At 40.8% G+C, this 14409-nt stretch overlaps 3 protein-coding genes across 8 annotated transcripts in view; all 3 read left to right on the top strand.

Moving 5' to 3' along the window:
- The window catches only part of LOC119562448 (5-hydroxytryptamine receptor 1), a 54425-nt gene that overhangs the window by 26819 nt on the left and 13197 nt on the right, over positions 1-14409 (top strand). The window lies entirely within an intron of this gene.
- On the top strand, positions 390-1105 carry LOC119562478 (coiled-coil-helix-coiled-coil-helix domain-containing protein 10, mitochondrial). The gene has a single exon (XM_037875676.1). The coding sequence runs from the start codon at positions 479-481 to the stop codon at positions 1001-1003; it is 525 nt and encodes a 174-aa protein (XP_037731604.1). The 5' UTR covers positions 390-478; the 3' UTR covers positions 1004-1105.
- On the top strand, positions 3357-3836 carry LOC119562482 (coiled-coil-helix-coiled-coil-helix domain-containing protein 10, mitochondrial). Its single transcript, XM_037875687.1, has one exon. The coding sequence runs from the start codon at positions 3429-3431 to the stop codon at positions 3771-3773; it is 345 nt and encodes a 114-aa protein (XP_037731615.1). The 5' UTR covers positions 3357-3428; the 3' UTR covers positions 3774-3836.

Here is a 14409-nt window from a genome sequence, read left to right as displayed (position 1 = left end):
TAAATAAATGTTTCAATTTATAAAACTTATGGTTGATTTTATTTGGTTTAAAAGAATACACATTTTTTGTATATCCTCGTTTGCAAACTTTTAATTTGATTTTCAGTCTGGTAATCAAATGACCATGGTGTAGAACTAAAATTCATATCACTATTCAGCAGAAAGTACTGAATCCCCAGCTATTCTTCCCCTGTGGAGTAAAAATTCGCATAATTTCAAAAGCACAGAGCAGAGATAATGTAATATGTCACTTGATGGCGTGCACAATGCAATTAGCCCCAGTGGCTCCTGAGTAATAAAAATTAGCGGACATAGTTCAGGAGAGATCCTTGGGGGAAACATTAAAGGTAAGTTGGCCCTGCTCGTTGAGTCGGGAGAGGTCAAAAGTCAGGTCTTGTCATTCTAAATTCAGCTTTCTAGGCGAAAGCAGGTCAGCCTTTTGATTTGATTCTACTCATTTCCTGCGATTCTGAAGGATATGCCTCGTCAGCGCTCCGAAAGTCCGAGATCCTCGGGATCCACTCGCCGCCAAAACAGCCGGAGCAGCCATGTCTTCGCCACAAAGCCATCTTCTCGGGGGAGCAGCAGGGATCTGCCGGCGGTGCAGCAGCCCAAGAAGGAACCCCCACCAGCGGCAGCTCCGGCGGCGGAGGCCAAGGGTCCCAGCACGGGGGAGCGGTTCAAGGACATGGCCACCACGGCGGCCGGAGTGGCGGCAGGATCCGCCGTGGGTCACGCCGTGGGCGCAGGACTCACCGGGATGTTCCAAGGACGCGGGCAGGCCAGTGCTCCCGCCAAGGAGCAGCCCCAGCAGGAGGGATCCTTGGGCGCCGCAGCTGCAGCCTCCCCCTCCGCTCACCACACCCAACTGGTGGAGGACGGTCCCTGCGCCTTCGAGCTGAGGCAGTTCCTCAAGTGCACCGAGGAGAACGGCAGCGATCTCTCCATCTGCAAGGACTTCAACGAGGCCATGCAGCAGTGCCGGCGGCGCTACAATGTTTGAGATCCTGAATACCGGAGGCCAATATCGGAACAAGCAATTAGATGAGACTTAACTCCTACAATTTCATTACTTAGTTCGAAATAAAATCAATTTTATCTAAAAGAAAGATGTAATTCAAGCCTGCATAACAGAATAGATTTTTGATAAACCATGTCCTGATTTTTCGCAAAAATAACGGATTTTTTAACCACTTAATTTCTTATATTCGTCCCAGTATGAAAAGATACACCTTGCTGAGTTCGTAATTAAATTTCCAATCGATTGGCATTTAAATCAAAAAAAAATTTTTGGACCCATTTCTGCAAAAAAAAAAAGGTGAGCAAGTCCTGATTTTTCCCAAAAAAAATCGATTTTTTAACCACAGAATTGCTTATATTTGTCCCAGTATGGAAAGATACACCTCCCTGAGTTCGTAATTAAATTTCCAATCGATTGGCAATTAAATCTAAAAAAAATATTTTTAGACCTATTTTTGCAAAAAAAGGTGATGATACATACCCCTTATGAAAAATCAAAATTTGGCCAAAATTTTTATTTTACTAAATATGTTAAAAAGTTATAAGAATCGTTAAATTAGGTTAACAGCTGTTCAAAACAGTGCGCAGATTGGCTGTAGGTTCATTTTTTCGGAAATTATAAAGGAAAATGACTCGAAAAATTCGATATTTTTCGAAGGAACAAGTAAAAAATCCGTAGTATGACCAAAACCTTACAACAAATAAATAAATATCAAATAATATGCCACTTAAATTGGTGCATTTCATCAATCTAGGATATACAAATTGAGTCGTGTCCTTCAAAAGCTCATTTGCCAGGCCCCTTGAGAGCGAACAAAAACAGACTTCGCAGAGGCAAATTAATTGGCGTTATGCGGACAGCCATCAACAAGAACTCGGATCCCGAAACCTCATGCCAGGGCTCAGGCCATCCATCTTGCCTGCCGAAACATTATTGATGTTGATTGATTTATAAACATTTGCTGGGACCCAGTCAAATCGAGAGTTGGGCCAATTAAGTTGTAGCCAAAACAATAAACAGAATGAAATTAGCGTTGCGTAGACTCTTCATTTTCCCCGCAGCTGAAAAGCGGCATCAGCTGCTGTCACATTTATTCACATTTTTCGGCGAGCAAATGTAATTTGCTTGAATATTCATGGCGGGGTGAGTGGAAATTCTATACTGCTGATTAACATGGCCCCGAAAAGAGGGGGAATTTCGCACTCTCCGCATAAAATACAGCATCAATCAAGCGGCATTTGCAGCAGGGCTCTCTGTTTTTCGCCTTTCTGCGGTTGGCCATAATTTAATGAAATATTCCGTTTGCCACATGAACTCGCGGCCAAAATTCTGCATATGGGGCACTGCCTAATTCGAATTAGGCCCAACTTTTGGCAGTTCGTCTAATTGCCGCTGTGTTCTCGCTTTCTCCCCAAAAAGCCAGAAATAGTCAACCGAACTTTGGCGTGTTCCCAGCCAATTAAAGCATTTCCGCTGCACTCTCTAAAAGGAAAGCGGATCGACTTTGTCGACTGCCTGAAATACCTACACTCTCTTTTTGAAACACTTTTCGGAGAAAGTAATTTCCTATGCGGTCTCACTTGCTAGTGAACAATTTAAGTTGCTTTTCGTTAATGGCTTTCGGGGTTGTTCATCAAGTGCTTTCGCATATTTAACTCAAGGGTATGTGTGCAAAAAAATGGGAGAAAGGCACTAAAAAAATATATTTATGTGAAGAGCTTATATTATAACTGCTTTTAGGGTATAATAATAAAGTATACAACATATTTTTTAAAATATAATTTTAAGTTATATTTATATTTTTAGAAAAGTACATTTTAAAAGTTATTATCTATTCAAGTTCCTAGGGTAAGCATTTAGTTTAGTCATTGTCAAGGAATAATATACAATTTAATAACATATATTTAATATTTAAAATATTAATGAGCAACATATATGCAGAGTTTTTAATCAATTCACTAGGCCTTTTTTTAGCAGTGTATTTTAAAGGCTACCCCAGACTAACCCCCTTCCTTGGGGGATTTTTCAAAGGGCAGCCAGCTGGAGTTGTGTATTTGTTTTGCCTTCATACCTATCGCGTTTGCCGACAAATTCATTATGTGTTCCTAATTAGTGCGGGAAATGGGAAAAGCAAACGCAAAAAGTGAAAAAGGGAAAACAAATTAGAAATATTTTTTGTGTTCGTTCCCCGCCAGGTGGCGCTGTTGCATGCACTTGGCAATTAGCTGGCAGGCAATGCAATATAAATTAGCTGACAATGCTGGGAAACGTATCCCCGGAGCAGGCCTGGGTATTATGAGCCAACCTTCAATGCCTCACATTTGTCATTCCAAATTCCACTTTCCCTTTGAACAGAGGTCTGAATTATTTTAAACCAGATACAGAAGCATTTAATAAAATAGAAAAGATGCCACGCAGACAGAGAAGCGCCTCGGCCAAGCCCAGCTCCATGTGCAACCTGCCAGTGGTGCTGCCCACCACCCGGAGTTCGGAGATGATCTTGAGGGACGTGGCCGCCCAGGCGGCGGGCGTGGCAGCGGGGTCAGCTGTGGGTCACGCCATAGGCGCAGGGATAACCGGGCTGTTCAGGGGGCGCGGTCAGCAGCCGCACCACAGCGATTTGGTTGAGGAGGGTCCTTGCGCCAGGGAGATGAAGCAGTTCCTCAAGTGCACCGAGGAGAATAGAGATCTCAATGTCTGCAAGGTGTTCCGGGATGCGGTCCGCCGATGCCATCGTCTCTATAATATTTAGAAATCGAAAATCAGTGATTAAACTGCCAAATCAGTTTCACCTTTAAATAAATTGTGGTCATAAACGTAACTATAATATTGTTTATCTTGTTCCTAATATATAAAATATGATTTGTTTAATGATCCACAGACATTGCATCGATAACAAAATTATAGTAATACAAATTTTAAATTAATTTCATAATGTTTCATAATTTCACCGTTTAATTAAGTTTGAAAAGCAATCAAATTTAATGATATGCGGATTACTTACAACAAGGATAATGAGGACCCAACAACGAATTCAATGGAGGTCCTTTCCCATGTCATTGTCACCATAATCTGCGTGTTTAAGACCCGAAAACCCTTTTCCAATCATTAAATATTCCATTTTGTCCTTGGGTCCCATTTGAATAGACCTCAGCACTTCCAATCAAACTCAGGCGATGTGGGTGCGCAATTAAAATGCTTTATGACAGGTCCTTCGTCCTTGGGCGAACCCCTTTTATTTTTACCACTTTAAAGCGGCTCCATTGTCACATGCTCGCTGCTCCTTTGCCGCTGTTATTTTTCGTCATTCTCAGTTAATTGTGATTTTGTTTACTGACATCCTTGCCATCCTCGCTCGACCCCTCGTCAGGACCTCGGCTTTGTTTGCCCTTCTACTTTGTCTGTGGATCCGGGCGCATATTTACTTTAATTTTGTTTTGTTATGTTACTTCGCCATCGCCATCGCCACCGCCGAAAAAACTGGGAAAACTGGGAAAACCCCCCACCGATTTCGGCGTTGAACGCGCTTTTCTCCTCGCTTGGAGCGCCTTTGTCTCGCGTTTTCGCGTTTTTCCATATTTCCTCCTTTTTTTTGGTCGCTGGGCCCCAAACTTTTTCATTTCGTTTTTTATCTGCTTGGCTTGCGCACAATTAAGCCAGCGAAATGTTTTTGGCCACGTCAAGGCGACGACGTTGACATTGAGGACCCCAGAGAGAATACCCTTTTTAATTTCAAGCATATTTTTCCAGTGAGGAACTCCCAGGAGGAAGTTAGGCACAACAGTCAAGACTTCCTAGCTTGAACCTCTTAATAAATTGGTTTTATTAAATAGTATTAAAGTAGTCTTTCGATTTCTAGTGAAGTTTAGGCGTGACATAATGGCAATGAAAAAAAAAAAATATTTTCCCTGAATTCTATTAAGCCAGTTACTTTTTAAGCTTTCCTTTAAGATGTCTGTCTTCTGTCATTAAATGGTCGAAAGCCTTAAAGTCTTAAGGCAATTGCCTTTTAATTTTTACGATTTAAACCCCAATTGCACTTGAGGAAGCTCAACTGTATATTTGTAGCCGTCTTAAGCGCTTTGTCTGGCTTAATGAAAACAAATTAAATTGTTGGCCAGCAGCAGCGGGTCTAATAAATATTTATTATGTACTCAAAACTCGGTCGGCTCACACTCTCTTAAAGGGGGTTCCTGCGAGTACCCGGCATCCCCGCACCTCCCGCTGATCTGACACATCCAGGCCAAAAAGCTGGTCCTGGCAGCAAGGACCTCCCATTGCGGTCAGCGGAAACTGGGCGGGATGTTAGTTTTGGATGGGCACTGGGGTCGAATGCAGCTCGCATCTGACAAGGCAGGCAGGTCAAGCCATAATTACGTCCAATTAAGAGGCTTTGAATTGGAAACTAGTGCTCCCGTTTCAGCTGCCATTGGCATAGGATTCGAGTTACCATTTAATTGACGGGGGCTCTGCCCGAGAAGTTATCATTTATGCAGTTTTTAAAGTGGAAAGAGTATGAGTAAACACATTTTTTTAATAACTCTATGTTGGAAATTGTAATTAAGCAACTATAAACACTATAAAACCCAGAAAGGGTCTATTTGTATTATTCCTGCTCATCCTAGGGATCCAAAATTAGTGCCCCTGTCATCCGCTGAATTGCTGACGATATCATTCTGTTGCAGTCATTAACAAAAGGGCAACATCAACCGTGTCCGATGTGAAATATGATGTACGGCTGGGAAAAAGCGGGAAAACACATTAAGAGCAGCAGCAAAAATGCAATACACAATTCGAGGCAGATGACGATGGATTTGCAGTTGCAGTTGCACTGGCAGGTGACGAGTGCAGCAGCAAAAAGCGCTCCATTGATTGCCTCTTTTTGTTGCCCGCTGAATTTTCCGGTTTTCCCATTGTTCCCTTTCCCGCTCCTCCCACTTTTCCCGCCCAAGGAAACACTGTTTGGGGGAAAAAGAAAGGGAGCAAGTGGGCGAGCGGAAAAGTGTGAAATTCGATACGGCAAACACGCATTCGACTGCGAGTCAGCCGTGTTTTAACTCTTTATTGTCCTGCGAGCATCGAGAAAAATATTCCATCAACTCTTAATCTAATTATCATTCATTGTTTTAAAAAAGCCTATTAATTTTAATCTACTAACCTCAGTTTTTAATAGTAATGAACAATTGAAATTCGATTATGCTAATGTGAAGTGGCTGGAAAATTTACATTTTAAAAGGATTTATCACATTTTATATTATGTGCGAGGAATACATCAACTTGTAAGACTTAAACCATCATCGATTTTCTGTTTTATATTTTTTCCAACACTTCAATATAGTTATAATTAGGATTCTCTATTATGAGATAATTTGTAACTCGTTCTTCAGAAAAAACCCCAATTACTTAGAGGCATAACGTGCTTTTCTCAGTGTATTCGATGGTGGGCTGCGTGTGTTTCTGTGTGTGCATGGGGGCGTGGCCACAGGAGAAAGGAAAGCGAGGAAAACCGGCTGCGGGCAAACAATGAGAAATGGCTGGTCCACCTGGTTCACCTGGCCACACAAAGTGTGTGTGTGTAGGTGGGTTTCTCGTACACCGAACACTTTCTGCTGGCCGACCGACCTGAACGTGTTTAATTTAATTCCCAGGGCAAACTCACTCGCTCCACGGACACTTGGGCAAATCGCATAAAATGCTAATAAAAATCAAATCAATTTCACAAGTGGTCGGCCAGTGGGGCGTGCAGTGCAATAAATTGCATCAGAGTCGCAAAATCGTGTAACCAAATTGGTTGAATGGCCAGTAAGTGCATTAGTTGTGAGCGCCTCTGTCAAATATCAAATTGATGTGCAGCAAACTGTGGCTGTGGCAAGTGCAGTGGTGGAATGGTGCAGATGGCCGGCGGAAGCGGAAATGCATTTCCGAAAACCGGAAGTGCACTGCATTCGAATTGCAAATGGCGGCCAGAAACCAGAAGCCCCTATGAATATGCAGGGCTGCCCGAGGCTCCGAAAAGTGGGCAATTCCAGCAGCATGTTGACCAAGTTGCGGTCCAATAAATATTTCAGAAACACAACTTTCGGAGTTCATTAAAGATGGGGGAACTAAATTTAAATTGCCGACCAGACCAACGGGCAACTCCTTGCCTGCTCTTTGTCCATTTGCATATTAATTAAACCTCACAGCCGAAAGGTCAAAATACCAAAATGCCAGGCCGAAACCATAAGCTGACCACATACACACACATATTTCAGGGCTTGGGGCGAAAGTACCGACAAAAGTACAACAACTAAGCCCTGTTTGAGCCCATAAAAATTTAATTTCATCTTAACAATGGGCGTATGGGCCAACAATTTGCCGCCAGCTGAATTTATCTTGCTCACCCTGCCGCCGCCGCAATGTGTCACTTAAATATCAATTTAATTTCCATAATAAAGCCGCCGCTTTCAGGACTTTTCCCGCGGGAAATTTTCCCTATGATTGACAGTTGGTTTAGCAGGCCAGGGAAATGGCGGGGAAACAACCAAAAAGTAGTTGACAGAGCATTGATTGAAATAAGTAGATCAAATATGTATTAATAGAATAGAGCGAATTTCGGCGGCGAAACAATCGCACAACTATTGTTAATTGTATTTGCCCTGCTCTCATCGCCCGAGGAAAATGGCAGAGGGACTTTAGCCGTTTTCTGAATGGAGTTTATTTACTTCTGATTACGGAAATTCAGCTGATTGGAATGCAAATACTTATTAACTTGATCACAGTTCAGTTGAGTCGCCCAGTGGGCGGAAATCACTTAGTATCAATTCAATATTAGCTTGCCAGAGGTATATAAATAATTCAATTTAAGGGAAAGTCACATGGAAAGGAAGAATAATAATAATTTAGTTTGGACTTAGCAAGGAATTTACACATTTAGCTTACTTTAATCGGAATTTATAAATATTTACTAAATTTCTTAAATTTAGACCTGTAAGGGTGAATTTACATAACTTCAATAAGTTCAAGTAAGTTCTATATGAATTGTTTAGTTTTATTTAGCTATTGTTCATTTATATTTAAAAAATGTGTATTATTTTTCTTCATTTCTGCTGAATCACATTATTCTACACTGTTATGATTTTAGTAAGTCCATAAAAATATATATCCTCGACTATGAAGTGTAGCCACATAAAAGCATTGCGAATGAAACAATAAAAGCAAACTTAAAAGTCCATTAAAAATGCTTAAGCGATTTTATAAAGTCGGCAGACCGCGTCAACTTGGTGACATTTGGGGGGAAATGTGGAGGTGGAATGGTATGTGGGTGACTGGACTGCATAAAACTAAACCAAACCCATCTGAACTGAACTTAACTCGCAGATATATATGGCGCACACTTGATGGGCTGCTACTAATGCAGAGAAAACAAATTGAAATGTACCATGACACATAAAAGAAACATTGTAAATTGCTACAAATGATTCCCATCAAAATTGTTTCTTTAAGCCAAAGTTCTTAAAAACTACACATTTACTGGTGGTTCTAATCATTTAATATGATATTATATATATATTGACAATATACTTTTATGAATTCTTGTAAATACATTCCTATAAAAATATTTTTTGTATTTTCCTATATTTGTATACCAATATTTTCTTTCTGTGTTCTGTGGTCGCCGACAATAAATAGAAATCTCAATTTACGATGCGTTAGTTGAGCTGCCGTTCTGGATTTTTCCGAGAGGGCTTTGTTGGTGGTTCCTAATGCCACCAGGACCTCCTTGTTGTTGTTGTCGACTGGAGTGGGCGGTGGGCGGTGAGTGGGCGTCGAGTCCCTGCTGCGGATGGAAAACCCACTCGCCGCTCTAATGGCATTTGTGAGGGCTGCGGTTATGGTCGTCGTCGCCGTTGACGATGATGTTGATTGGCGATTCGCCGGCGCATGCAGGGATCTCTTTATTCATCGTCCATCGTATGTAGTCCATAGTCCACGGTCCGTCGTCCTAATCCCGTGGCTATGTCCTGGGGAAAGTGCACAACGGGTGTTTATATGTTGACATTAAAAACTTTCACTCCACTGATGCGAAACCGAAACCAAAACTTAACCGACGCACAGTTCAATTATGGAGTAAAAGTTCTGTTCTCCGCTGGAAAAGTTCTCCACTGCACTAATACGTGACATAATTTGTGGTAATGCGATTGGATTGAATAGACAGTTTCACTGGGGTCTGAATGTCTTTCAGACAGATACAATGTTTGCAACTTGTCTACAAGGACGAGGGACGAAGGGCGAAGGACGAGGCGCCTCAATTAGCGCCCACTTCCTTTCTTTCCGTCCAGTCGAGCGAGTCCAGAAGGGGAAATTGCTGGCTTTTCTTCTGCGAAAATTAGTGGAAGAACCCAACCGCAAATGCACTTTCCAGCGAAGTAAGCCGGCTTTCGAGGCATCCCCTTCTGGCCAAGACAATTCCGGCCAGATCCTCAAGGACCTTCCGTGCAACGAAAAGCGGCAACCTCAGCTAATTGGCCCTTGAATGCAAAATGGTAGTAACTCAATTGGATTATGGTCAGGATAAGCGAATAGAACCAGGAATTTATTTGATATTTGAGTAGATTTTTTGCTTAAATTGCCATTGTCAGATGTAACAGAAAAATTGCCACACTGAATGTGAATTATGCAAATTTAAGCCTTTTTTAACCCTAAATGCTAGGTGCAGCCAATTCAATTGTAATATCCTGCTGTTCGCATAAATCATAAATTGTTTGATGTGATACGGAATTAATTTATACAAAGTTAAAACGAATTTTAACGTGTGTAATTTGATTTTGCACTAGTTTTTCGATTGCGCTAGTACTTATGTGGATACAAAAAAGGCGAAAAATATGGAATGCCAATCAATGCTTAATTAAAATTCTAAAAAATATTTAAATAATTGAATTAAATTTATACTTTGCAGATAGAATAATGTTGCATTTACATTAAAGCTTAAAGGAATTAATTATTCCATCACAGAAGCGATAAATAATAATGGGATAAGGTATAATTTGTGGGTTGATATTTCCTTTAGCAAATTTCAAAATCCACTTTTTCCTTGATGGGGCCTTTACAGAATTTTACGTGCTCCAAATGTGCAGCAATTTCGCTTTCTCCCAAACCATTTCTCCTCTGAAAGTGACAGCGCATAACTTTCCGCAAATTGCTGCATCATTTCAGCTTCTTTGGGTAAACTATTTCAGCTCGGCCCGCGCATAAATATGAATTTACAAATTTACATGCCACTAAAAAAGCAACAAAGTTGTATTTTGTATACGTTTTTCGCATCTGCAACTATGCGATGAGCGAGGAGCCTTTTTCGGGGAAAGGAAGGGGAAAGTGGTGAAAGCCTCTCGGAAAATAGGCGCAAAAGTCTGCGATGAGATAAAGCTTTTGTTGTTGCCGCCGTTGACAAGCCCGCACTTTTGTTGTTGTTTCTCTGGTGGAACGCATAAAAACTTTTTAATTAAATTCCCCTGCCAAGCCAGGAGCCACTTGTTGTATTTGGAGGGAGCGAGGAATGAAGTTGGTGACAAGTTTGCATAAAGTAGTAAAAAAGCTATTTTTATACCACTATGAGGTTCGGTGCACTGCGAGAAAAGAGCTTAAGTAGCTTGGGAAGAAACAATATAAACAGAAGAGGTTTAGTTGTGTTAGTTGGGAGTGTATATATATTTTCTTTTTAGGGCTTTTGTGAGCAACATATTTTATATCCTAAAAGATTCTAATGATTTAAGACTTAAATAAATATTAAAAAAATGTAAAGAGGGAGTTTTGTTTAATTTATTTTAAAAACATTTAAAAGTTACTTTTTAGCCTAATACAATAGGTAATAGGCTTACCTTTCTTTGCAAATATAACAATAGAACATTATTCTACCTGCGTTTTGTGTTGGAAGTTAAAATGTGACAAACTTTTTTAACTGTACAATGGATCCAGGTTCAACTACTAGAAGTTCCCAACTTTATCGAAGTTGCACATTTCCAGAAAAGTTTCCACTTCTTCAATCCGGCAAACAGCTGAAGAAACTCCAAAGTTGCCTCCTGGTCGAGTGAATACCAATTTTGTGGTAATTAACATAATCAAAATACATTTTTTTTCAAATTGCTGCCTTGTTAAATCATTTTGAAAATATTTTCAGCAATTTTCCACTTCAATCAGCAGTGGGCAAATGGGATTGCTGCTCTGCTGGCCATCGGAATCAATTTGGAAACGTTTAAATTGTATATTTCTTCCTTCCCTCGTCTGCCGTCTATTTGCCGAGGGCCCTGGGCTCCTCATTGGGTTATCCTTGGACTCCGGATGCTCGGAGCAGCTGCAACAGGCGACGGCAGTCCTCCTGCATCCTTTGGGCCCGTCCTGCCGCAACAAGTGTCTGTTTGCCCCTGTTGCGGCAGGACAAGGAGGACTCCTTGGGTGGCAACTGTTGCTTCTCAGGCTGCTGTTTGCAGTTTTATGGTAAACTGCCTCGGGCGGGTAAATGTTGCTTTTTGGGCCCCTCAATTAAACGGGGCTTCGCGCAAAGTGTGCGAGAAAAACCCATTACAGTAAACAGTTTTTAAAAATACATCAAAATGGTAAATTTAAATTAAGTGGCAGCCTTTGCTGCAGTATGTAAATTTTATTCTTATTTTAAAGTTAAATTAAGGTCAGGAAAATTATACCTACTATCAGAACCATTTCAAAGATGTAGCCAAAATGTTGTTTTCAACTGAAGTAAAAAACTGAATTAAACTAAATTAGTAAATTTATATAAAATAAATACATATTTATTGAAAGTTTATCTATTGGATTGCTAACTTTATAATCCCCAATAATTTGCATACTTCAAAATTCATTGAATATTATTTATCATTGAACTTCATACAATATGCATACCCATCTGAGATATTTTCGCACTTTTCCCACCACTTTCACTCAAATTCAGCAGAAGGGTCAGCGTGACAAGTGGGAAAAGTTTGCGGACCGCCGACAGGTGCTGAACTTTTCCGACAAATTGCTCGACCCAGCAGCGACATTTGCACCTGTCGCTGCTGCCCCTCGGATATATTCCCCCTCGCCCTGCCATCAAAGATACATACATACATCACTGTCAGCGGAAATTTCCCGTCTGCGGCTGCTTTTCTTTTTTGTTTGCCCGTCTTTTGGGCTAAATTTAGAGTCTGCTTGGCAGAAAAGTTTGGACAAAGTCAGCTGCAAAATAAACATGCTAAAAATCGAAAATTCAATTTAAACGTCACGGCGCTCTGTCATCAAATCATAATTCCGCCCAAAGGAAAGGGGCGCAGTGATATCGTATGCCAGAAACGTGTCTGTTGGCCTTCGCAATTCTGGCAAATGTCAGACGGCTTGTCACAGAGAAAAGCGGGAAAGCGGGAAAGCATCTCTGTGTGCGTATAAGTATCCCATGAATGAATCGCAGACACAGCATTTTCCCCTCGATGAATGAGAACGGGAAACCGAAATGCATCGAGGCTGTGTCACTTGCCAATTTTCCCAGTTTTTTGGCAGAACCAAAAAGGCGAAAGGAAGCAGCCAGCTACCATTGATTGCGAAGCCGTTGAATGGAGAGCTGCTTCCTGAATGGGCCAAATTGCAGGCCGTCTATTAGAGCCAAGAGATTTGGTCGGATTTCAGCCACCCGGCATCGAATTAATTTGGCACCGCTTTTTTGGCGACTTTCTTTTGGATAAATGCTGGAAAAAGGAAAATACAGCTGGCATATGAAACGATATTCTTGGAGCACAATCAATTTGTTAAGAAAAGGAGGAAAACGGAAAAATGTTGGTAGTGCACTAAAAGAAATGAGAAACTTGAAGTGTATTTTAATTTAAATTTGTAGGGTTCCTATTCAAATTATCTGACTGAAATTTTATCTTAAAGACTCTATTTAATTCAAATTAAATTAAACATTTTGGAATTCATTAATATCAAGAGCTGTCGTTACTGCAATGCCTCTTCAATTTATTAGCTGATTGAGTTACCAGCAATTTTTCAACCATCTGTAATTTTCGATTCTCGGATTTCAATCAAGGGAAAATATTTACATTTTTCACTTAGCCAGGCAGGCGAAATGAAATGCCAAACAAAGGACAGAAAATGCGCCAGGGCAATAAAGTGTGGAAAAGGAAACCGAATAATTGTATAAAATAAGAAAACGAGCCACTAAAGAGGCTGGAGCGGCAGCCTTGAAGTTCCATCTCCTGAAAGAGAATTAAACTAATATTTATCAAAGAGATGAGCGAGACGTGCTTCAAGCTAAACAAAAGACGACAGCGAAAGCGGCGCCATCCGAGGAGAAATGAGGAATGGCCCGGGAAAGGACGAGCTGGCTGAGCAGGATGTGCGGGATGAGCCGAGGATCCCAGGGATGCTGCTGCGTCACGCGGACTAAGGCAAGTGACGCTGTCAAAAAGCGGAATGAATGGACCTGCTCTTGTCTGCTGATACACTGGATGAAATTTTGATAGGAGATGTTCCTGGATAATTTTTAAATATAAACTCAAGTCCGTCATAAGTCGAGTTGATGATAGAATTTCCTACCCACAGCTTACTTTATTTATTAATTTTATAACAAGTAAAAGGTTGATATATCTATCTAAAAGTGTGTCTAAAAGTATGCAATGGAAAAAACCCTACTGGTAAAAAGTTTCTGAAATTAAAATTTGGATAAAAGATTTTAATTCCCTTAAAACAAATTGAAGTCTGTCATAAGTAAAACTGTTGTTGCAATTCTATACCCACAACTTACTTATTTAAGTGATTGTATAACAAAGCTTAAATAACTTCTAATGCTATCTAAGAGTATGCAATAAAAAAATAGTTCAAAATATTATTGCATACTATTCAACACTTTTACTTGTGATCTTAGGTCCTAGGTATTTATGTGAATATTATTTAATAGGTTGGCAGTTTAAAGCCCGTACCGGTAAAAACTTTCTCCATAACTAGGCCGAACAAGTTGTGTCTCCTCAGATTTTTTCACGACTTTCAAACGCCTTTTTCCCAGTGAATGTGTGCCAGAGTGGCGCAAAAGTTGAGCCAACTTTATGCTAATTAGCAGCTGCTAACCAGCGTTAAAACTTTGCACTTACCAGGCGCTGGAGGAGCTGGAGTATCTGGAGGAGCGGAACATCCCGACATGTGTTCTAATGTCCTCCAACCTGGCGGACCCGGAGTTTACGGGCTGCCAGATCCTTGGGCATTGTGGCAACTCAAAGTGGATAAGTGCTGCTTTTCGGACAGCTGCTTCGCACAATGGACAGTGAGATATATATTTTGCGGGTATATATTCTTGGCTCAGCTCTTTTTATTCTGCCATTTCATGGCGCGCTGTCCCCCCGATACATTCAAAAATACACCATTTATAAGCG

Source organism: Drosophila subpulchrella, chromosome 3R (assembly GCF_014743375.2).
Source record: "Drosophila subpulchrella strain 33 F10 #4 breed RU33 chromosome 3R, RU_Dsub_v1.1 Primary Assembly, whole genome shotgun sequence".
Taxonomy (NCBI): Eukaryota; Metazoa; Arthropoda; class Insecta; order Diptera; family Drosophilidae; genus Drosophila; species Drosophila subpulchrella.
Note: the sequence above shows the minus strand (reverse complement) of the source record. Positions and strands in the feature narration are given on the sequence as shown.

Coding starts and splice junctions, on each gene's coding strand:
- LOC119562478 (XM_037875676.1), top strand. CDS start 479: ATGCCTCGTCAGCGCTCCGAAAGTCCGAGATCCTCGGGATCCACTCGC.
- LOC119562482 (XM_037875687.1), top strand. CDS start 3,429: ATGCCACGCAGACAGAGAAGCGCCTCGGCCAAGCCCAGCTCCATGTGC.